This window comes from Mycteria americana, chromosome 1 (assembly GCF_035582795.1).
Source record: "Mycteria americana isolate JAX WOST 10 ecotype Jacksonville Zoo and Gardens chromosome 1, USCA_MyAme_1.0, whole genome shotgun sequence".
NCBI lineage: Eukaryota > Metazoa > Chordata > Aves > Ciconiiformes > Ciconiidae > Mycteria > Mycteria americana.
In genome coordinates, this window is record NC_134365.1 from 57,554,128 (window position 1) to 57,578,653 (window position 24,526).

Genomic DNA, 24,526 nt, shown 5'->3' on the forward strand with positions numbered 1-24,526 from the left:
TGCCTTTCTTCTTGATCAGTATTCCATGGCAATAAGCCTTCCCTGAGTTTTTCCTGTAATCTTGGAGGCAATATCAAGGTAGGCAGTGCAGAAAAAGCAAAAATTTAAGAATGAAAGAGAAACCAGACACTGCTTTTATTTTATTAGGCTGTTAGGACAATAACAATTTAGAGGGAAATTCCTCTTATCTCAATTATGCATAAGGGACAGTAAAGGCCACCAAGTAATTCAGTCCCTTTATTGAATGAGCACTGATTTTGAGAAACCTCAGCTTCCTAGCAGGTCTGTAGCTCACACTGGAGCATGGTCTCCTTGAGACTTACCCAGTTTTCCAAAGAGCTCCACTCCTAGAGCAGCATAGATGAAAAAGAGGAGCATGAAAAGCAGTCCGAGGTTTCCCACCTGAAAGCAAACAGCATGGTCAGCCTACCCCAAAGCCTATTTAATCTGTACAGGCAAGCATTTCTGTCTTTCAAAGCCTGAAGAGAACAGCGGCAAATTCCCAGTGTACAAATGCAAGCAAACAACTGCTCAACACTTGGGAAATCACCAGTGATGGCACTAGTTGCAACTCGACTTGAAGGATGCTCTTTTCCCAGTTGCCTCCACTCCAGCACAAGCTCTGGCCAGGGCTGACTGAAGTGTGCACTTTCTGGGCCAGGTGAAGACAAGCACATGGGAGCAGGGGCGCAGAAGGTGAAGCCAGTTTGGCTGGGTGAAGGACAAGCTATGGATTACAGCATAGAGACATGTCCTGCAGTGCTACATGCCCCACCAAAATGCCCAAGTCCCTTGAAGCTATGCTTATGTGAAGAGCGTAATAGCGGCGCTCCAAAAAGACAGGGACACAGGTACACCAGCCCCTGCCATGAACCAGGCAGAGTATGGTGGGGCAAAGCACCAGCCACATGTGGAGGTTATAGCAGGGCTTGTGGAGGGAATAGGCAGGCGGGAAGGAAGAAGGGTAAAGCAGCCCTCTTGAAATGTGTGGAGAGGAGGAGGAGAAGAGAGGAGACTATGAAGGAGCCAAGAGGGGAAGCAGAGCTTCCTTTTCATCTTGTGAATAATAGGTCAAAGCCTGATTTCTGGGCCTCCATCAGCTGCTGTTTGGAAACCCCCCAATGCAAGGATTGCTGCTTCACGGTGCACAAAGGCAGCAGTGCCACCAGCAACATGGGCACTGCCCCCAAGTTCTCACTCTCCCAAATCACTGCTTGCCTCTGAATCTCCTGCCTCCCAGCATGTGGGGCAGCCAGGTTATATGTGAGGAGCAGGAGAGAGTTTTGGCAGAGGTAGGCTGAGCAGTAACAGAAAATGCCAGTAACAGTTAGCACACTGTTGGTGGAGCAAGAGAAGGCAGGGAAAACCTAACTGGTACATGGGTGTTTTTGAAAAACTGAACAGTGTCTGGTCTGAATGCATGTGGTCACTGGGCCTTTGTTAGGATCATCCACTTCAGGAATCTAATTTAGTCATTGCAACTGCTGTGCCATCCAAATTCAGGAGAGAAATGAATGATTCAGCCCACCCACTCCACTGGGCTGCCAGATCCTGGGTCCCTACACATACTCAGTGGAAGGAATTATTTCTGATGACTAAATTGGACACCATAGTAAATGCTCTGAACACAAACCTCTGGGTCTTTGTCTACAGGGCATTAAGGAAAAGAAGTTAATAAAACTTAGCTAAGGGCGAAATTTCCAAAGGGCTCTTTAAAATTAAAGCTCTATTCGCTATTAAAAATCGTTGCAGTGTAACAAAGACAGGAAGGGAATTGAAACAAGACAACTGGAGACGCCTTATATGCCATTAGCAAGCCAAAATCCCTGATGTGAGCCTGTGCTCTAGGAACATAAAGAGAAAGGTCGAGAGGAGGAAAAAGCACAAGGGAAAGGACAGCTTATTTTAAACTGCTTCTTTTGGCAAAGCCAATAAATCTTGGAGAATAATATTACAGATAATTCAATTGTCCCCTGAAGACTCAGTGTATAAAATATGGAGACTAAACTCAATCTTTTAACAGTGAAACTGGAGTTTTTTAGCCCTGCTTTAAGTGCAGATTTTTACACAACTCTAACTATGGAGTGATTTTTGATCCCTCTGTTATATAACTTTATTAAATGAAGCCAACCCATTATAGAAGGAAGCAAAAGCCAATCAGTAGGAAATTGATTGATCATAGGCTTTGATGCTGCAAGGATTAAGCACTACTTGTTATTACCTGCTAGGAAATACCTAGAGGCCAGACCTTTAGACATCTGCTTGTGAGGGTTTTGTGGCAGATATTAATGACCTCCAAAAGACCTGACTTATCACATTGGTTAGCAAAGGAGCTGTAGGTGAATGTGAGAGAGAAAAGCCAGAATGTATAAAGTATGGAAGAATATACTTGTGGTTTGTGGCTAGGACCAGACAGCAGGGCTCAGAGGCTTGAACTGAGGTCCCAGCTGTACCTTTTGTTATCCTGAGCAAAACACTTCACTGCCTGATGACTCAGTTTCTCCATCTACATGACAGGGATATGAACATTTCCTCCTCTCCTATTTATTCTTTATATTTTGGGGGTAGAAGTTGAGTGTCTCCATTTAAGTGCAAATATACTGCAGAGTCCTCTTACTGAGGGCTTCTGGATACGACTTCAGCCAGCTCTTAATATCTGTGTGTTGCATTTATTTGGGTTGTAGAATAAACACGCCACAGACATGCAGACGCTGGATCTGGAGACCTGCTCCATTCCAGATCCTCGCCTGAGCAAATCAGTTGTTGTAGATCCTGGAATGGAAAAGAGCAACGTGCAAAGAAGCTGCACTGAGCCAGCCTGGGGCAGCGGAGCCAGAACTAATAAACATTACTCGCCCAAAGCTGCCTGCTGTAAGAACACCCTTAATCTCCTGTTCTTTCCATTGTCCATTGTATGTCAGCCCCCAACTAACCCAGATGGCAATATTATTAAATATCCTATATATGATTTATATTGTTATTATTAGACAAAAATAAAAATTATTATTGTATAATGAAAAGCATGAGAGATCAGACAGAGCACAGGATCCAGGAAAGATCACACTGTTTCCCCCTCACTTTTGTGTCACGAGATTCCTCTAATTCAGATTGACATTTATTGTCACCAACATCAGAAGTAAACTCCTTGGGTAACTACTCGTGCTGTTTTCAGATTGATTCTCAGCTCTGCATCACTCACTGAGACTGGCACATTAGCTGATAAATCAACTGACAAATGCCCATGCATTTTGATATCATATAAGATAGCTGCCTGCTTGGGGCCTGCCAGGGGAATGGTCTGATGTATGATCAGTACAGCCACTTGATGCCATTACTCCTTGCTTAACAATTCTCTCTGGAGGATCCAAAAGGAAGGGGACCAGTCTCCCTGGCTGCTCATCCATCACGGAGGATCCTCACAGTGAGCTTGAAGCCTGTGTAAAGCATCGTGTCAGCATCTCATTCGGGAACAGCTGCCGCTCACAGCTCATGAAATCCTTCTGTCTAGCTGTCTTGCAGTAGACACTTAACTGCCGGCTGCGTGAGCCACAACAGAGCACGTCACTGTTTCTCATACATGAGAGGCTCAGAAACACAAAGGGATCCAGGAGGAGAAAGGAAGAAAAGAAAGTAGGAAGGGGGAGGCACTGGCTAAGAAAAGGAGTGACAGGAGTGCGAATGAAAGAGAGGAGGGGAAAAGGGGGTGCATGTGGGGAAGGGTGAGAGGGGCAGAGATGCAAAGACCTCCTTTCCTCCTGAAATGGCTGCCAGTCACTCTCCACTTCTTATGGAGAGGGGAGAGAGGAGCTGGGGACTAGCTGCAAGTGGTAGACACTAGCTAGACATGATGGGAAGAAATCTGCCCTTATCCAAGAATCAAGCCTTATTTCATTCACCCACTGGAGAACAGAGACATGAGGTGAGCTGTACCCCTGTGATTGACATGATAACCTGGACAACACCTATTTGAAGAGACCTGTACCCCCATGACTGACATGAAAACTTGGACATCACCTTCAGGCCGTTGCCTGTACAACACAGTAGAGACCACCTCTGAGACTCCACAAGAATCAACCCTTTGGAAAAAGGGTGCATGGCAGGGGAGTTGGACTAGATGACACTTAAAGGTCCCTTCCAATCCAAACTATTCTATGATTCTATGATAAAAGGAGAGGCTTTGGGGCAGCTGGTCTGTTTTACCTGGGGCAGGGCTTGAACAACTGTATCCAGCAGTGCTCGCATTCCTGTGGCCATCTTCAGTAGCTTCAGAACTGCCACAACAAGCACAAGAGAAGTGTCACTCAGACTGAGCTCAGAAGGTCCATCCTCTGTGTGACTTACTAATGGCAGTAGCACAAGACAGATGTCCTGTCTCCCCTTGCCCTAGAAAAACTGTATTGTCCCTCTTGGCCCCCTTCTCCCTTTGCTCACTTCTTTTGTCTGTACAACCCCAGTGGTTCCTTATCCTCCAGTGCATTTCCTTCTTACTAAATACTCTGTTTCTGCCACCCATGCCTATCGGGCTTCTTCTGCTTCACCCAGACGGTCTGGCCAAGAGCCGTCTTTCTCCCAGCATTGTGTATCACAATTCTCCCTCTGCTCTGATTTTTCATTCCATCACTTTTTCTTCCTCCAGCCACCATCTTTTAAGGCAACTTAGCATATCTTGGCCACCACTAGGAAGATTCAGTCTCCTCCCTGTGCAAACTTCAATATACTTGGTGGCCCCTTCTCCAAACACCACTGCCACACTTGCCCCATAAAAGAATAAAAGGGAAGGTTCAGCTCTCGCATGATCTGCTCACCCTCCTGGTCCTTCACCTCCTGTTAAAACCACTACATCTAAATGCCTGGCTTAAGGAAGCCAAAAAGCCTTAGCCTCTAGGCTGTCCTCTGTCACATCCCCTGCCTCCCTCCCAGGGCTAGGGACAGGGGGAGCCCATGACTCTACAGCCACTGCTCAATGAGTCATAGCACCAAGTCACGCTCCATGGCCACCTACACCCCTGTCTCTGGCCAATGTCTCTCTCACCCCGGGCGATGCGCAGCACCCTCATGATCCGGATGATAGTTGGGTTAATTGGGAGAGCAGCATTGATTTCAATCTCTTCCAATGTGATGCCCATGACAGACAGCAGCACAATGGCCAGATCTAGCTGGTTCCACCTTAAAAAGAAAAATTAAAGAGAATAAAGGAAGATGGAGTTTTTCCATTTCCCTGAAAAAGAAAGTGAATTGTCTCCACTTTGACCTACATATTTCTTTATGTATGAATTCAAGGCCCCACTCTGAGTCAGCCTATATGGGCTTTTGCAGACAAACAGAGATTCACTTTGCACACACCCTGAGCAGCCAGAGGCAAGCCAGCCTGCTCTGAAAGCATGGAGCTGTGTTACTATGGTGCTAGGCTTTGACTAATGGGCTCAGCTTCTTACAGCCTTACTACCTCAAATCGACTTCGTTATATACGTTCTGCTTCAGCATGCTCCCAGTTTGCCTCAAGGGCAGGAAAAAAATGGCGCTCTCTAACCCCATCTCCTTTGCTTTCTAGCCTAACCAGCAGATGCCAACCAAGAGGCAGTTTTTGGACAACTCTTACTATTGCCTAGGCCTTGCAGCTCATGCGGGCCGAGGCTAGGTCCATGCTGTGCTGAACTGGGAGGCAGTCAGGGCACTCTGCTACCACCTCACACGCCAGATAGGGATCCATCCTCAAAACGTCCACCCCAAATCCAGTTGTCCCACAGCCACGGTTGACATAACCCTCTGCTCACCTGTCTTTGAAGAATCGCCGCAAACCAAATGCCACCAGCTTGAGGACTGCCTCCAACACAAAGACGGTGGTGAACAGGTAGTTGCAGTACTTGAGGGCGGTCTCCAGAGACTGCCAGCAGAAAGAGAGGGTAAAGCATTGAGGCAAAAGCAACATCAAGCACATAACCTGTGGGGGGGACTCTCCTGGGTGCCAGGAATTCATTGGGAGGTGGGGAAGCTGCCCCATGCCTCCTGCCTACTTGAATGTGGAGGCTGCCTACTAAGGGCAACCACCAGCTAGCCCCTCTGCCCCATGTTGTTCTCAGGATCGGTTATTGCTCCTTTCTCCTGTACCGCTCAGCATAATGGGGAGGAGGAGACCATTGCAAAGAGAATCCACCAAGTACCATCAGCCTCCTCTTCTGCCAGTAGCCCATACCACCTGGATGCCACCGTGTTAATGGCACTGGGATAGCTATCAACCAGGAGTGGGGCATGAAGGCTACTCCAGTTGTGGATACATGTCATCTCTGATGGGAGGAAACCCTTCTGTGCCTTGGTCTGGGGCAGGCATATGTCATACCTCTTAGCTGTTGGGCTTCTGGTTCTTTTATGTGCTGCCCCTTCTCCACCACCAAGGACCGATGTGAGCAGTGGGCAGCATTTGGTGGCACTACCGGAAGGGTTCGAAGCCCTTTGGCAAGATTCTTTAGCAGAGCCTGACAGCAGGCTGGCATGGCTGGACCTGCGCTCCAGGGGAAGGAGCTGAGGAGTAAGGAAGAGGAAGGACTTGTTCAGGAACAAAGGCCTGACGTGAGGATGACAACAGATAAAGGTTGAGAGTTCCTGCAGAGTAAAAGTGGGCACCATCAAGGGCAGGATCAAAGCTGGGCAGTTGGGCAAGATGGGCAAGAAACAGAGGAGCCTGGCAGTGGATTTGAATGAGGACAGACAGATTCAGTTCCTGATTAAAGCCTGAGCTACCTTGGACAGCATCTGCTCAGACACCAGAGCTGTCACCTAAACCAAGGGTCTCCTGAAGAGAAAACTGAAATGCCACCGGGCCGATGTCATGATGAATGCTTTGTCTGCATATGGAAGTAGAAAGCTCCTTTGATATGTGCAGCATACATTTTTTCCATCAAGGCATCTAGAGCTTTGCCAGGAACACTGAGAGGTACATGGTCTTCCCCAGCCAAAGTATAAAACTTATTTGGCCTTCAAGGCCCTTTACTGGGAATCATCCCCACAGCTGAGAGAGGCTCTGCTCAGTTCTTTGGCCCTGCAGCTTCTCTTATGGAAAAAAGTGGCTCAGTAAAGACATCCCATCCCATGACACATAACCAGCCACTCTAGTCCTCTCAGCCATATGGCAGGGAATTGGACTGACATTTGGAAATCTGATGCAAAGCCTGAAGCTCCCAGGACACTGCTGCTTCCATCACTCCTCCTGTTAGGATCCAGGGGAACATACAAAGCAGACCAGGCAGCTAAATTTGGGTGACCCACATATCCACTTAATAATATAAAGCAGAGAGACTTAATTGCACCATGCTTTCTAGGGGCCCAACTCTTGCTTAGATGCTGTCCTTCTATTGATTTTAATGGATAACAAGTGTCTGAGTAGGGGCTACCTTTCTGGATACATACGAAACTCTTCACATAACTTTGCCTACTACATTAACTCTTACAACAATTTAACAGTATTTTTTAGAGACACTCAAGTGTCCTACCTATGCTGGTGGGCAGTGGTCATCAGAGGGCTGTAGCAAAATAACATAATGACTAGAGGCAGGGCTTATCTCCATGATCTCACTCACCACAGGTTGGTTGTAGTGCTCCAAGGACATAGTGACCACGTTGAGGCAGATGATGAAAGTGATGAAGATGTCCAGATAGTGGCTGGTGCAGACCGAATGAATAAGGAGGCGTATGGGGCAGTAGGTAGCATAGTACGGCAAACGCTGCGCCTCTTCAGTGGAAAGAGGGAGATGGGCAAAGTTAGGAAGAAATTGGAAGAAAGAGAGAAATGGGTAAGAAACACTGAGGAGGGAGCAGGCGTAAGAGTGGTGATAGGTGTTGAAAGAAAAGGCAATTAATGTGGGAGAGAGAAAGAACAGAAAAGGATAGGTAAAAGACAGGGGACACAGGAAGGAGGAAAAAAAATGCAAAAAAGAGGAAAGTAGAAGTGGGGGAAAAATAAGTAGAAAAAAGACAAGGAAAGGAATGCTAGAAAGAAAATCTGTTCGTCTATGTTTGTGGGAATGGTGCTAAATCAGCATTTCATGCCTCGTCAAATTAAGATCACAAATGATAAAAGGGAGCAGATGGTTCCAGGAGAGGCCCCAGGGTGTCACAGGAGAGAGGGGAAAAACTGGAGCAGAGGAAGGGAAAGCATGCCCACAGGCTGTGAATGGAAGAAAACCATCAGTCTAGGGTAGTAGGGATGATTTCCAGGGGCAAGTATGCTTTCGCAATTTTTGTCTCAAGGTAATACAGAAGAGGATGGAAACACCAGGAAGAGGGCTTGCTTCACCACAGAGGGTCTAAGACCCCAAGGAGTGACACTGCAACATTGATGGAAAGAGCCAGGAACGAAACACAGGGGTCTTCCTCTTTTTTTTTCCCCTCCCTCTTCTTTAAATTTGGGTTTAAACACAAAAAGTGGTCTGTCCAGGTCTTCCCCCAAACATCAGCTTGGTTGCAGGAAGCCCAGGTGGGACTACCCCAAGCCCAGGAGGTGTACCAATGCATGTGCGTCCTGTGTCGACAGTGCACACCAGCACATCATGCACAGGGGTATTTTTGGTACACATTATCTCCTGAGGGGCAGGGTCCTAAAACCCCAGCAGCTTCCCTGGAGTCCCAGCAGACCTCATCAGCCACCCCTCTTCCCCAGACTGCCCCAGTGAGGTGCATAGCGACACGGCAGTGGCATGGGGAGGAAGGCTGAGAGCGCGGCCACAAGCGATGCATTTTGGAGACTGGTCCATCAGGAAAGAAAAAGAAGAGGAGAAGGTTTTTCTCAGAAAACCTTGGCCTACGAACCGACCAAACACTTAGGCTGTGTCTTACTCCTTCGCTTCTTCTCCAGGCGGCGCAGGCGCTTCTCCTCCCGCCGGCGCGCCTCCTCAGCCTCCTGGTGCTGCCGGCACTTGTGGAAGTTCTCCACCACCACCCCCACGAACATGTTGAGCACAAAGAAACTGACGATGAGGAGGAAGGAGATAAAGTAGAGGAGCATCCAGGGGTTGTTGTTGGTCACTGGCTGGAGGAGGGGGGAGAACAGAGGTGGTCAATCCATTGGATGTGTGGTGGTATGGAAATGATGGGGGTGGGACCTGCCATGGTGATTGGCTGCTGGGGAGGTGGGGAGGGGTTATGGAAATCAGGGAAGTGGGCTGGGAAGAGCTGGGGCTACAGGCAAGGCAGTTTGTGATTGGCAGATTGGATTTCGGCATCAGCTGGCAATTGATGGAGCGGATGGGAGTCAAGGGCAAGGGCCCGCCTGCACAGAGTCACCCACAATTCAGGCACAACCCCAGACGCAGGTCGAGTACAACACCAGTATGTGGTAAAATGGGTGGTCCAGGCACTGGGAACACCTTTGGCTCGAGGGCAAGTAGAGACCACATCCACACACCACCAAAACGGCAACGAGACCGGAACAGAATTGTCATTCAGGCTCAGAGAGAAAGGAGGCCCTGACTTTGACTGGGTCTCCTGACAAAGAGCCTACAAAGCCAATGGTGGTGCACCTTGTGCAGAGGTTCAGAGGTAAATGGAGCATTATCCCCAAGGTTCAAGCCTGTGGTACTGCATCCCATGGCAGATGCCTACACTGGACAGTATCAAGGTCATTGCCTTAGCAGTAGAGGAATAGGGATGCAGTGGGCAGCAGCCCAACGGTCCCTGCCTTACAGGGTATTAAAATAACCATCGGTGGGCCAGGAGGGAGCCAGCATGTCCAGAAAGGCACATGGCATTGTTGCTCCATCATTACAAATAGATAAAGGCCTGCTGTGAGATCTGGACCTACTAGAGGGTGAGAATTATTACAGACACCCACTGCACAGCCACAGCTGCACCTCCCTGCATGGATCAGGCATGACCCTGACCCCTTGCAAATAGGTGAGCAAAGGATTCAGAAGGGCCCTGGAAGGGATTCTTGGTTTGAGGGAGGTGTCTGAAGCAGGATGTTAAAGCATGCTTCTGCCTTACTAGTCCAAAGAAAGTGAAAAAGGTCCTTTCACAAGGAAGTCTTTGTACCTGCTGGTCAACAGCCACAGCATCTAGTCCATTATACATAATATTGACCCAGCCATCCTTGGAAGCCAGAACAAAGAGGGACATCAGAGCCTGCAACATACAAAGCAAAGCAGATGTGGAGCAGGTGCATGTGGCAGGCTGGGAAAAAAAATTGTGGGTTTACGCTCTAACACACACCACATTGAAATACTCTTCCTGCCTGTGCTTCTGCACACATCAAAACTTGCTCCTTCCCCCGTGGAGGAGAGGGAGGGGGGGACAGGAAGCCACGTGCAGCCGGACCCACCAGAGGAGAGAGGTCATGAAGAACATCTGCTTCGTGGCAGGAGGAAAAAGAAAATCAAGCTCTCTGCTGCCACCACTTTTCTTTCCCCTGCAACCTGTAAGCATCATCCTGATACCAACCCACTAGTGACACAGCTTCTGCATGGATACCCATGCCAAATAACTGCCCCTTCTGGCCCAGGAATCAGGCTTTCCAGGCACTGCATCTGTGCCCTGGAGAGGGGTACGTGTAAGAGGAGACAAACCTTGTGCTGGGTTCCCGTCAGAGGCAGGGGCTGTGGGCACACTCACCTGTCCCAGGTTGTCGAAGTTATACTTGTGGTGCACCCACTTGTAGTTGGCAGCCACGCAGTCAGACCGGTTGGTGATGTTCCTGATGTCGACGCCCAGGCAGTGGTAGAACTTGCCCTTGAAGAGCTGCAGGAGGGGAGTGACCCCATCAGCCCCTTTCCCCACAGGGTTCCCCGTGCTCCCTGGGATGTGCAGAAGCTCCTGAGATGGTGGGTGGGCTGCAGGGCTGCAAGCCAGGTGGAGCATGACAGGTAGGGAGGACCACCAAAGCAATGTAGACTACAGGCTCAAACATTGCTAAGGAGCCAGGGCCACCCTTGTAAAACCACACCTGGCTTTTCAGCCTCCTCCATTGCCCCAGGCCAGCAGTGACTGTAAGCCCTTACCATCTGACAGCCCTTAGGGCAGCCTTTCTGGGTGCAATTAGAGGCACCGGCCCAAAAGGAAAAAAAATCTTCTATTCAGTCCCCAAGAGTAATCTCCCCTCCCTGCTTCCTAGTTACTGAGAGAGGTGATGGGAAAAGATCTCATCTGAGGGTAAAGAATCAGAAAAAACATCCCCTCCTTCTCAGATACTTTTTTTCGCAAAGCTGCACTGCACTGCTGTGGCTCTTCTGCCCAGGGCTCCTTTCCCCATATGGAAGGCACTGGATTGTGCATTTGTACAGATGCATCAGAGCAGACTAAGTATAGCGCATTCCCTGAGATGGAAGTAACACCCACGCCCTTGCTCCTCTGCAATGCAACAGCCGAAAATAAAGAGGATTAAATAAAAAAATAAAAGAATGTTGTGGGTGGATTTAGGGCTCAGAGCAAGGGGGAGAAACAGAGCTGACTGGAGGCAGGGTTTGTGCAAGCAGGTGGTGAGCTGCTTGCCCTTGTGGTGTGACATGGATGTGCCCAGCAAGCCCTGTGCTATGCCAGCCCTGGGCTCTCCCTCTAATGCTGACCCAAACCCTGATCCAGCTCCTGCCAGGTGTGAGCATTAACTTCTGTCTCGCATATCCAGCAACGCCTGCACTCGCTGAGCACCTGGCTGTCCTTGCCAAAGTCTGTGGGGACATTATGGTGGGAGACAGCTCATGGAGGAGGGCAGGTGCAGAAAATTTCCTGGCTTGCCTCTCCCTCCTGCTCTGCTTGGTTCCCTGTGCCTGTTGTAGCACCTGGGGGTACAGGTGCCCATGGTAGGGGTGGGGAACGGGGGCTGTTTGATGGGCAGTAACAACCTACCTGCACACCCAGGATGCCAAAGATGATGAAGAAAGCGCAGCAGATGAGGACAATGTTTCCTATGGGCTTGAGGGAAGAAATGAGCGTCTCCACCACCAGCTTCAGGCCAGGGGCTCGGCTGATGACTCTGGAAGGGAAGGAAGGGGAGGGGTGACAGAAGGACAGGGCAGGGATGTTTGGCTTAAGCTAAGCATTTGCAGCAGCAGCGGACCCCTGCTCTCCCTATGCAGTGACCCATCAGTGGGGATCACTCTCCTGTGACCAAAAAGCCTCTTCTGTCCCATGGGTTGTTCTCTGATGAGGTACCTCCAGGCCCACAGCCATATGGCTAAGGGGAACCTCCCTGTGGCTTATGGCTTGTCAAAGACAACACTTTGCCTGGCACAGCAGGATCTGACTCTGGGACCCCTCCTAGGGGGGGCCAGTGGGAAGAGGGGGCCAAGCAGGGCTTGGTGGGGCTCTGACCGGAGGGGACGTAAGGTGCGCAGCAGCCGGAGGACTCGCAGCACCCCCAGGATTTTGGCACCACCAGCAGAGGCCACCGAGACCACAATGTCAATGAGAGACACGAAGACCAAGAAGCCATCCAAGATGTTCCAGCTGCTGCGGAGATAAGCCTGATCCCCAAAATACAGGCCTAGAGAGACCACCTGCAAGAGAGGGGAGACGAGAGGGGATTAAATGGCTCCTCTCCATGTTGCCTGGTAGAGGGCAGCTGTGGAGAGAGGGGGAGGATGGGGAACAGTTACCAACTCCACATGACACTGAAGTGTCATCTCATCATCTTTTCATTTCACCTGGAAGGCTATGAAGGAAAATGTCTTTGGGGAAAGTGGTGGCACATAACTCCAGAAATAACAGGGCCATGGTGTCTTCTCACCTTTCCTCTGCCTCCCTGAGCAACAGGACACTATAGGGAACACGCAGGAAACCTTTCCCTGCCATACCACAGACCTGGGGCAAGTCTCCCCCAGTCCAGAGAATACCTGGGAGGTAAAATCGGGCACTAAACCCCATACTTTGGCTCCTAAGGGCATGGTTCGATTCTCAGCAGTTCTCAACACCAGCAGGTGCTACAGACATTGCTGGCCTTGGGGAGAGCTGAAGACCCTGCAAATCATGGCCATAACTTAGGTATGAATTTTAGGGGGTTTAAGTTTAGGCACCCCGTTTTGAGACCGTCTTTACCCACTTTTAGGACTCTTTCCCAATCACAAGAGGGGAATAACAAGATTTCCTTATTGTTGTAAAGTACTTAGACACCTATTAAATAATTATCTCAACTAAGAGCATATTATTGATATTGTTGGTATTTCCCCCATTCTTGCTCCAGGAGGAAGGGAATGGACATTTGACATTATTACAAAATCCATACCTGGAGGCCAGCTATTCCTCCCAGATACTAAGATCCCTTTGGATTTAAAGCCTAGGATAAACATCCCCTCCATGCCTGACAAGAGGGGACTCAACCCCAGGCAGTATCTGCCTTTACCAAGGTAGGGGGAAGGACTGGCACACTGAAAAGATGGAGAGGTTTTAGAAGGGTGCTGAGCAAACATGAACCATGTTGTTCCTGACACTGGGAAAAGGCTCTGAGCTGTTCATCTCCACAGTAACTTACCTTCAGTGTCATCTCAGCTACAAAAATTGCTGTGAAAATGTAGTTGGACACAGTGAGAAAGATTCTCTCCTAGAAAAAAAAAAAAAAGAAAAAGGCCTTAAATATATCTTGAATTCTTCTTGATCTTAAAGTTGGGGAAATAAGAGAGGTGCCTTTGGCAAAGGTCAGTGCTGGGCAGCTTTTAGATCACACACCTTGGCTCAGCCCTGTGCCACAGCTGGGACAGGATCCTACGCAACTCTGCAAGAGCACAGTGGATGGGATTTGCAACGTATCCTGCAAATCTGTTTTCAAGGCGCTCTCTGCCCTGTTTCTGCCAGTGCTGTTCAGTCATGACCTGCTGCACCAACCTGGGACTCCTTCCTGTAGGGCTGCTGAGCACCAACCACTGGATTGTGTGTAAGTGCAGTAGAGTCTGGGGGATAGCTAAGGCAGACATGCAGAAAAAGCCATTTCACTTGCCAGCTTGAGCCATCTCCAAGATAGCTCAAAAGCAGCATACATGAATGATGACATGCCATTCCTACAGAATGGAAGTTACTTCTATCTTTTAGTTCCCAGTCCCTGTCTCTTTTGCCAGTCATCTCTTAACTGCAGGTGCCTGGGGGACTCTCTTACTCTCCAAGAGGGAGGGAACTAGGATTACTGTATTATAAAGTGGGTTGCCCCGCTATAAGACCCTGCAGGGGAAGCATACACTATGTGAATTACTAATACTTGGGCATTTGAATAGATGAGTGGGAGCTGGTGTTTAATGCTGATGTTCCTCCAGAGGTCATACCAGTGCCAGGAACATTTACAAACCTCTGTCAGAGGTTATGCTAAAAAGCAGGTTGGAGGAAATGGTGCTCACCGTGCTCCTGTGTTCAATCTGTGGTCTCTCCAGGGCAATGGTGATGCAGTTCAGGAAGATGAAGGCCAGCACAACATAGTCGAAGAGCTTGTGAGCAATGATGGTTTGGCAGAGGAGGCGAAACCTGCAAGAGAGTTCCAGTAGGCACCTGTGCCTTGGGCAGAGCAAGATTAGGAGCTATGAGGACAGAGAATTGAGAGCTCTGGCCAAAACTGAGCTCTGACATAGCAGTTTTTTTATCACTGATAATGATGTCCCTTGCCATGGCAATATCCCAGAGTGGCCCACAGCCACACAGGGAGCCTGGAGCAGAGCAAGGGCAGAGCAAGGAGCTGAACCTTCCCCCATTGCCCCAGTGCCAGAGTGGTTTTCTAACTGTTATGGCTCTGTGCTCCTCTCTTGCCCTGTAGAGAAGAGGCTGAGTTTCAGTTTTCCTCCCAAACTCACACTTTGTGTCAACCCAGGGCAAAGAGGCCACACGCTGAAAACTGAAGAGAGGTAGGTAGGTTGGCTGTCATGGGGACCACACTTCTATCTGCTCTGAAAGACACTGTGCCCATTAGCACAGGTGTCACACAGAGCAAAGAGCTCTCCCTCATGACCTATAATGAAACCCCCTTCTTTTCAAGGAGCGATGCACATGGGTGAGAATACTGTTGGCAGGGGTACATGGACATTTTGTCCTGGTGGGAAGACCCCTTTAGCAGGAAGAATTTATCCCAAATTTCCTTTTTTCAGGCAAGAAGAATTCTAACCTTGCCCTAAAAGGTGTGATATGACTGCTGATAAGTTGGTTCTGGGACTGAAAATGAAATGGAGAGACTGTTCTGGTACCAGGGGAGCAAATATCAGTATTATGGAGTCATTAATAATACATTCCTTCTCCTTTTTGGGTTAATGTTAGTATTCCCTGCGTTGCTTTGCTATAAATATTTATGATCACACAAAAGAAAAATGGGATGCTCCAAAGGGAGGGAAAATCACAACAGCTATTTAGGATTCTCATCCTTCCTTTCATCTCCAGGATCAAGGAAAAGAAGTGTTGTTTGGCTGTAGAAGGGGTGATGGAGGAGACAAAACACATTCCCAGCTGGTAAGTTTAAAGTTGCAACCTAACATGCAGCTCAGGGTATGTGGCCAGCATGGCAACAGAATCTACCGCATCTTCTCAACCCTCTCATGGCAAAAACTGCACAAACCTGTTTTGTGGAGAGAAGAGATATATGGACCAGTCTTCCCGTGACTCACACCAGTCTGGCTTATAGACTTCCATCATCTTCCGGATGCGAAAGCACAGGCTCTGGAGAGATGCAGCAGAAGCAAGTGCCACTGGTTACCTTCCCACTTTCCTGAGAGAGGCACTCTTCCTTTTGCATCTGACCCCAAAGTCCCCAAGTTGTCCCCCAGTCCCCCCAAAGTCCCCAAAGTCCCCCATCTGACCCCGGAGTCCCCAGGTGCTCTACCTGCCTTTCTTTAAGCTGCTGAATGAAGAAATGGACTCAAAGAGCAACAAGCCACTGAAAAGGAGGCAGGAGCTGCTTTGCCAGGGCCTGTTTACCTCTTGGCATCTGGTTTCCTCCCCAGATCATTACAAATAAAACTGCTGTTGTCCTTTCTAGAGCACGATGTTGTCCATGATGCCTTCTCAGAGCTGTTGGAGTGGCTCTGTTACCTGAGGACAGTGTTTCCTTGCTACCTCAGCTAAATGAGAGGCCAAGACAGGAAGGCCTTCTGTTGGCACTTGGGCTTGGAAGCGATTTAATTTCATACAGCACATATGTCTATTCAAATTTCTGCTGACCCTCCTTCCATTTTTTCCACCCTTTGATCTGCTCACAGATTGGGCATTGCGGTCTCCCAGGCTGGCGCCACAAAACTCACTTGCCTTGTCTCTTGTGCCTGTGCTTCCTGCTCTGATCTGCTGATGTCCCCCATGCAAAGCTCTCACTGCTCACACAGCCTGACCTTTCCTAGCCTGTAGAAATCACTGGCTGCACTGCTCTGAAATAACAGCCCCGAATGACCATGCACATGCCTCACATCTGCCTTCCTCCCACCATCCAGCTGTACGACTGCCTTGCAGGCAGCCTGACAATGTGGTTTGAGCTTGTCTGGGCCTAGAAGGTCCCATCTGCATTCAGTGTTGTCCTCCAGCTGTACTTAAAGCACCTTTGCAAGCTCTCCCATCCACGTGGCAGGGAGACAGAAACTTGAGGATGGATTTGGGGTTTCCCACAGCACTGCGGTGTAACCCCAGGTTCCCTCCACCAAGTACTCACATAATCTATCTCTTCATCATCCTCTCCCTGTTCCTTGCGGTTGTTCATCTTTGGGAAGATCTCCTTGGCAATACTGGGCATTTTGCCATTGCAGTCTTGATGCTCGCTGGCCCCAGACGCTGCTCCCAGCTTACGGGTCACTCTGTGGCTGGATGGGACCAAGGCCAACTCCAGCAGGTCACAGGAGCCTTTGTTGTCCAGGGAGAGCGTCCGGCGGTGATGAAACACCCTTCCCGTCCTGTCTGGCTCCCCATCTGCCGCCCTGTGCCTTTCCCCAGACAGAAGGGACTCGTGCTCGGCAGAGGGAGGTTTGTGCTTCAGGCTGTGTCCCCGGGCCAGGCTGTTCCAGCTGGAGCGACGGCTCCCCCAGGCCCCGCTGCGGCCCCAGGCACCGTAGTGGGAACTGCGGGAGCTGGACTATAAGAGAGCAGGACAGGGACTCAGTGACTCCGGGCACAAGGAGGGAGCATGCAATCCTATTTCAGATCACAGACTTCTCCCTGGGGCCCTAAGCCAGGAGGTTACCATTTTTCAGCCATTGAGGAAGTTGCATAGTGGGAATTTAGCAGCAATGTCTGTAAATCTGACAATAAATTGATAATGAGTGAGCAGTGGTGTTGGCTGTGATTACTTTATAGCACCATCTGTGTGCAAAGCACTTACAGGGAAGGTAAATAATAAAGCCAAAGGCCAGGTGCCTGATGTTGTTACTTACACCAGCACAGAGCAAGAATAAAGCTCTCCAAAAATCTGATTGGCAGCTTTTTACGCTGCCCTGGTGTAAAGGATAACACAAGCTACAGGGTGATGGATAATCTGACACACCGTCTTTGAGTACAGTCTTAGTAAAAGGAAAAAATTAGAGAAACAGGCTTGTTGGTTACAGTCTAGTCCAACCACATCAGCAACTTATGTAGTACACGGCTGCCAGCTCTCCCTGTTTAGAAATAACAGGGGCATGCACCCTTTGAGTACCGATGCACTGTGTGTGTCAGTGGGTAGAAAGCCCAGAAGCTGATGTTACAAGGTGGACACGTCCGAGATGCATTGGCTGGACAGCCAGCAGTGCTTGGGGAAGTGCTAAGGGGCAGCAGGACCTGCTATGGGGAGCTCCAAATCAAGATTTCTCTTTTCATTGTTACAAAAGCTTCCAGAAACCCATCTGTTATGGGACTTGGCAGTTCTGGCATCACCCAGATATTCCTATGCCCTTAACTCACTCAGGGCATCATTTTGTGTCCTGTGCTCTAGGAAAACAAGGAAAGGGCAAGAGGACAAAATGTGTTTCACTCTAAGTGGGAGACTCCGTCTTCTTGGTGTTCCCCCTCTCCCACCAGAAGAATATAAAAGAGCTGAATCCCACGTTCAATGGAATATAGATCAATAACCTGGAAATAGATGTCAGTAATCTGGAAATTTAGATAAATAATGTGAACTGACCTGGCTTCCTAAAGACAGGCAATGTACTTGTATTAGAAGCCTACAGCAGCAGCGCCATCCTCCACAGCAATCCCCAGATGATGGCAGAAAGACAACAGAGTGCCTGGACTTCAAAAGGAGGGTATAACACACATTTCTACTCACTCACTCACCAAGGACCGCTGGTCATAGGTCATTCTCCCCAGGGACATCACACTGCTCTTCCGGGAGCCAACAGCAACACGGATCTGGTCAGGCTGCAGGGAGTTGCGTGAAGAGTTGGTGACCCCCCCAGCAGCCACTGGTGGGTTGGAAGAGGGCAACGATGGGTCCAAGTGTCCATTAGGTGTCACAGGAATTGCACAGAGCTTGGGATCTGGGTGGAAAGATGCAGAAAAAAGAAGAAAGAGAAAAGAAGAAGGTGGGTTCCTCACTATTCAGTGACTGTTTCGATGTCTAAGCTGTTTAGCATGTTAGCAGCAGCTAACACAATATTAGCTGTTTAGCATCAATCACCATTGATTCCTTCTGATTTAGGGTGTTGTGGCAAAAGCAGTGCAAGCTGGGAAGGCTTTGAAGTATTCTCCTCAGTCCCCAAAACTGACAGCAGCTCTCCTTGACGACAGACAAGCAGAGTGCCGGTCAGGCAGACACAGGCCGACAGGCAGAACAAGAAGCCAAACACTGGCAGCAAGGGGAGGAGAGTGTGCTTCTGCATGCCAAGAACAGAAACCTGCATCTTCAGGTCTGAACAAACACCACCGACTATCAGACTGGCTATTTAAAGCAGTTAGGCTGAGACACTGAGGAAGACACTAAGATGTGGGGAGACCCGCAGCCATCCATGTAGTGGGGTCACCTTTAAATTCTTGCAATCGTACTCTTCATCCCAGTCTATCCTACTACACTGGGCCTCTTTGAATGACTGATCATTGACCTCGAAGATCCAGGACACCTTTGAGGGGTATGTTAGGTGCTATGGACAACCATCAGCATTTGTCAAGATGGATGGAGAGGATGGGGTACTGGATTTTAATGCCTGAAAGGACTGGAACAATCATTTTTGTTTGACTATTGCATAATGAAGGTCACATTGCCTGCACACAGCGTCACAGCCATGAGTGCACCAACAGGCTCTGTAACCTCTTTCCTATCTGTCCTCCTAGGGATTTGGCTGCCTACTTTCACGGTAAGCTCTGATATGGTACAGCCATGTAACCCAGGATCAGACTGCTGTGAAAACAGCTAAATTGCAGGAAAGAGCTGTGTCAAACCAATACTGGAGCCACTGCTCCTTGCTGTGGGAGCTGTATTTAAGCTCAGACCTGTGCCTGTGGTGCTCGTCTGGGTTATGCTGTGAGTATGCTTGTGCCTGTCCTTGCACCTTGCTGATCCTGATCTTGTCTCGCTGACTGAACTTCTTGGCTTGACTTCAGACCTGCCTCACCACCATGGACTTGCCTGGCAATCATTGAACCATTGGCTGACCCTGGCTACTGTCAGCGGACCTGCTCTGCTCACCTTGTGCAAGTACTGTGCCTTTGTCGGTGTGGTCCCTGCCCTCCTGCCTGGCTGTCCCTCCCGCTCAGCTCTTGGCTCACCATCCATTGCGGAGCAAGGTACTCTTGCTGCTCCCTGCCACCAAGTCCTGTCTGAAGTATAATACCTCTTGTAGAAAGACTTGCAGTCTTCAAGGAAAGACTTCAAGGGGTAGAGACCTTACCCAGCAGTTTGTAGGCAGACTGTTCCAACAGTTAATTATCTTTCCTTAAAAATATGTGGCTTTTTTCAGTTTGAATTTGTCTTACTTTGGCTTCCAACATTTACAATCTCATTATGCTTTTTTCTGCTCAATTAAAGAGCCATCTACCATCAGAAATCTCTCCCTATGGTTGGCACTTACAGAGTGTGTGATCAAGTCACTTCTCTGGTTTCTCTAAGCTTCATTAGCCTCTCGCTATGAGGCAAGACTTCCAGATTTGTCCGAGTCCTTTTTAATGTGTTGGTATCCCCTATCCAAATGTGGGTCCCAGATTTGACACAGTCTTCCTGAAATGATGCCCCTGAAGCTAAGCAGAGACAGTCTCACTTCTCACTCCTAGTTGCCATTCTGTAAGTCATTCAAGAACTGCTCCCCTTAGGTATCACATTCCTCAGGATGCCAACACGGCTCTGTTTTTCCACAGATAACGCCACAAACTAGCATAAAGTTCAAAATGAAAACCAGTAAGTTCTTGGAGATGGGAGTGAATTTTCTGCAGAATCTGCTTTCAGATTTCTCACTGAACAGCAATGGGAGACAATCAAATGAGGCTGTTTGAGCTATTGTACCTGAGCCTTCCTGGACCTCTTGGAACTGATCTAACTCCTCCATGTTTGATGAACTCTGATCTTCATCTGAGTATGACCGGTTGGCATCACCCTGGAACACACAAATTTAGAAGTTGGGAACTCATAAACAGAAAAGACCATGTGTTCTTGTCTTTCATTGCTGGAACAACTGTAAAATCCTCCTTGGCAGCCAGGCATCAGTGTGATCACTGGAAAGAGTCTCATGTGACCTGGGATGGCTGACATACTGTGTTCTTGCTTTTGGAGGGGCAAAGGACTTACTCTAGTAGAGTAGGGTCTGTTGCACAGGATGGAAATTGTGACCTCCCTTCCAGAGGGCTTGTCTCTTTCCTTGCAAGGATTAACACTGTCATCTTTTTTTTTTAATGAAGCCCACTCTGAACTTAACAAGGGAAATGACAGAGATGTGATACTTTGGGAGTTCTCCACCCCAGTACCCTCAAATTGTCTCAAAGGTCCCCTTTTTAGCACCTCCATTCCTCCCCTGATGAGGCCTCGGTGGCAACTCACCTCAGCCTGGAACCCCTCCACAAGAATGGCCACCAGCAGATTGAAGAGCACGTAATTGCCAAAAGTCATGAGAGCCACAAAGTAAAGGGATGCCCATGGCGAGGTGGAGGCCATGCCATTATAGAGCACAACATTCCAGTCCTCCTGGGTTAGGATCTGCAACCAGGAGCAGAGACCACATAAACATGAAGGAAGAACATGAAAGGGATTCTCAGAAAACGACAGTGAAAGGATACACATCAGGACCACATCAGGCCTCAACTTCCCCATAACCACACACCCACTGCCCACTGTCACTGTCCAGCTGTGGTACTGCCACGATAATGTTAGCTGAACAAGAAGAAACAAGAGCAATCATGAGGGCAGTCATGTGCTGAGGTGACGGTGTTAAACATGGGAGTTGCCACAACAGGAGTGACCTTTGCAAACTGTCTCCCAAGAAGGAAGGAGTGCCCCTATCTAAGAGATATACCAGTCATTTGGTTACAACACACAACTGTTATTCCTCCAAATATCACATGCCAGAGCCTTTTGTGCGGCCTTTTGTGCTGTTGAGCGAGTGCAATGCTCCGCAATGAGAAAAAGCACCTCCTGAGCCTCTTCACTTTGCCCTGGCCCACCCGTAGAGACCAAAGTGGGCTCACCTGGAAGACAGTGACGATGGCCCACAGCAGGGAGTCAAAATTCTTCCGGTCAGGAACTGTATCTCCTGTGTCTGTCCTGAGGCTGAACTTGCAACCAAAGATGTGCATTCCTAGGATGCTGTTGGGACAAGAAGTGGAGATGGTGTCAAATATAAATATCTCTGCCACCACAATGAGCTCATCAGAGTCATTCTCTTTTCCTCCCGACAATCTAATGTAATACCCACAGGACCGAGGGGTAGAACAACGCAGCCAGACCACTGGGACCTAACAGTGAAGAAGGAGCTGTGTACTGCACCCCTATGGCTCACCAAAAAACCTTGCTTTCCATCTATACTGCCTCAGAGCTCGTGTATTCCCTCCAACCTGTCCTTCAGATCTGCTCTCTCCATCATTCTTGTTTGGCCTCATCTTTCTTCATCTCCCTACCACTGCATCCACGGGATGCACTGACAAACTTTCTTGGTTGCTTCCTGAGGCCCTTCTGCCAGAGTCAGCCTCCAGACTGAACTGTTCCTGCAGCTGATGTTGATTACCAAGAGACTTCACCTACCCTGCAATGGGACATTATGTTCAACATGCACATTTGATGGCAGTATTTCTCCACCCCGTCCAGGCCAAATCGTCAGCTGCTGAACCCAATTTAGGGCAGCAGTAACCTCAGCCCTTATGAACAAATAAATGTTTGTCAGTGCTGCCTGAGCCTAGAGCAATGGGCAAGACGAGTCATGCAATCATGCTCTGAAGTTGTTGTCCACATGAGCCATGCAGTGCCTCTCCAAAACACTGTGAGGCAACTAACTGCCTCCTCACCTGAATATAAAGATGAAGAGCATGAGGAGCATGCAGAAGGTGGCTACATTGTCCATAGTCTTCATCAGCACCACTAGCTGGCGGCGCAGAGCGGGCATGAAACGCACCAGCTTCAGCACCCGCAGGAGACGGAAAGTCCTCAGTACAGAAAGGCCGCCGTCCGACTGGCCAATGATCTCCCAGATACTATGGCCCAGAGAGGCATAGGGAGTATGAGGGACAAAATGAAAGACAAGTGAACAAACAGAAGAGAGAGAGGAATAACAATGCTAATCCAAGTTTTCACCTCTGCATTGGCAGCAAGTATAAAGGGGTCAGAGAGAAACTGTTTGAGCAAGATATAATTAGAAGTATATACTATAGGCTTATACTTATGTGTAGAAAGCTGCATTTCTCCCTTAAGAACATGAACATGGCACTGCATGTTGCAGGAATGAGAAAAGGATTGCAGCATTAAATTCCAGCACGACAAGTTCTTCTATCACACATCAAACCTTTGTAGCATTCTTAATTTGTGCATTTTTAAAATATTTCACAGCGAATATTTGTTGTGGACTTAGAAGGCAATTGCAATTGCCTCCATTCTACAGAGGAGAGAACTGAGGAGCTATGCTATGCAGCTTGCCTAGGGTCACCAAGTGTTGGGAAAAGACATCTTGGTCTCCCAATCCTTGGCCTTGTGCATCAGCTCAGCTCCTCCTAGTATAGCTGCTAAATCCTTTTTGAAAAGGCACATGAAAACTTGCAAGCTCTCTATGCATATTTCAGTTGATCCCCAAGGCCCTTGTCACCTGATGATGACGATGATACTGTCAAAGATGTTGTAGGGGTTGCGGAGGTAATCAAAGAGACCAAAAGCAGCAAGTTTCAGGATCATCTCCAGGGCAAACATGCTTGTAAAGACAACGTTGCTGATCTCCAAGATGTTGGTCAATTCCTCTGGCTGGAGAGAAGGCAAATTCAGAGAGTCAGAACTGAAAGAGCCCTGAAATTACAGGAAATAAAGTGCCACCATTCCCAGGGGGCATGCTTTGTAGGGAGCTGCAAAGCTCCCATGGTTGAGATTAGAGTGGAGCTGGATAGAGCCACTTGCACTCAAATTCCTTTGCACATTTACTACCTTCATCATAGATTATGTCCCTAAAATTATTTTACTAGAGGTGGTCAGGAGCCCCACAGCCATTCACACAGCAAAGGCTGACAAAGTGTCTCCCACATCCCACTCTATACCCTGGTCCCCCACCTAAAGGCTGCTTTCCTTTGTGCAAAGAAATTGAGTATTTTTTGAAGCAGGGAAAAAGTGGCTGATCTGTGGTCAACCTCTTTCTTCAAGGATTTCTTCTTCTGAGGTTTCCACAGGTAGCTGGCACAATTTTTTGCTGAAATTCTGAAAACATTTGAATGATAAGGAAAACAGTTCCCCATCTTCCTCTAAACCTCACTACACTTCTCTGCCCCTTTCTCCTCTATTTTTCCCCTCCCCATTTTTCTCTCTCCTGCTCCCCACCAAATTCTTGGTATGCATTAGTTTTCCAGTCTTGCTCCAGCAGTCTTTTCTCATGCCTCTGTCCTCAGAGTGGTCTCAATAATTACCCAAGCGAATATCAGACTGAATGAATAAGACAACAGCAAGGAGGGGCACACTGCTAACACCTACCTGTAAGGGACAGGAAGAGCAGGACAGGGTGAGGAAAAGAGAAAAATGGACAGCAAGAGGAGAAAGGCAGATGCACAAGGTGAAAACCTCCAGGGATGACACAAGATGACTGTGTTGAAAGAAAAAAAAAAGAAAAAAAAAGGCAATCTGACCCTGTCTCAGGCATTTTTTTCTGTTGAATCTCTGACACATCTTTCAGCCCCTATGATACAGCCTTCTCCAGCAGAGACCGATGTGTTTGTGCATATGAGAGAAAGTGTTTTAATGATTCCATCAGTGAAACAAGTCTGAGCAAATTAAATTACTCCTCCTTTTGTTTTCTGAATTAATGACTTTTTCTTCAGTGTGCGCAGCCTTGGAAACTTCTCTGACAAGGTCAGGAAAGGGTCTAGACCGTTTCCTCAGGAATGATGAAACGTTGCTTCAGAGGGAGACAGAGGCTGCACTGATGTCATTGATGAGGGACGCTAGGATCTTGCCATCCCCTGTGAAATGGAGGCATTCCCTGCACTGAATTTGGGATGGACTCATCTGCTCAAAGCACCTCTC

At 48.5% G+C, this 24,526-nt stretch overlaps 1 protein-coding gene across 2 annotated transcripts in view; it reads right to left on the reverse strand.

Annotated features, from left to right (window-relative positions):
* The window catches only part of CACNA1I (calcium voltage-gated channel subunit alpha1 I), a 160,144-nt gene that overhangs the window by 11,018 nt on the left and 124,600 nt on the right, over nt 1-24,526 (reverse strand). For both annotated transcript variants that reach the window (XM_075491670.1, XM_075491671.1), the window contains exons 10-29: nt 23,112-23,263; nt 22,321-22,506; nt 21,508-21,625; nt 20,864-21,019; nt 20,333-20,423; nt 18,175-18,377; nt 16,583-16,999; nt 15,503-15,603; nt 14,304-14,427; nt 13,451-13,519; nt 12,295-12,479; nt 11,830-11,956; nt 10,600-10,725; nt 10,024-10,113; nt 8,830-9,022; nt 7,575-7,726; nt 5,775-5,884; nt 5,033-5,166; nt 4,201-4,271; nt 324-402 (exon numbers count right to left, since the gene is read on the reverse strand). In XM_075491670.1, coding sequence (XP_075347785.1) covers nt 324-402; nt 4,201-4,271; nt 5,033-5,166; nt 5,775-5,884; nt 7,575-7,726; nt 8,830-9,022; nt 10,024-10,113; nt 10,600-10,725; nt 11,830-11,956; nt 12,295-12,479; nt 13,451-13,519; nt 14,304-14,427; nt 15,503-15,603; nt 16,583-16,999; nt 18,175-18,377; nt 20,333-20,423; nt 20,864-21,019; nt 21,508-21,625; nt 22,321-22,506; nt 23,112-23,263 — 2,884 coding nt within the window. The remainder of the gene's footprint in view (nt 1-323; nt 403-4,200; nt 4,272-5,032; nt 5,167-5,774; nt 5,885-7,574; nt 7,727-8,829; nt 9,023-10,023; nt 10,114-10,599; nt 10,726-11,829; nt 11,957-12,294; nt 12,480-13,450; nt 13,520-14,303; nt 14,428-15,502; nt 15,604-16,582; nt 17,000-18,174; nt 18,378-20,332; nt 20,424-20,863; nt 21,020-21,507; nt 21,626-22,320; nt 22,507-23,111; nt 23,264-24,526) is intronic.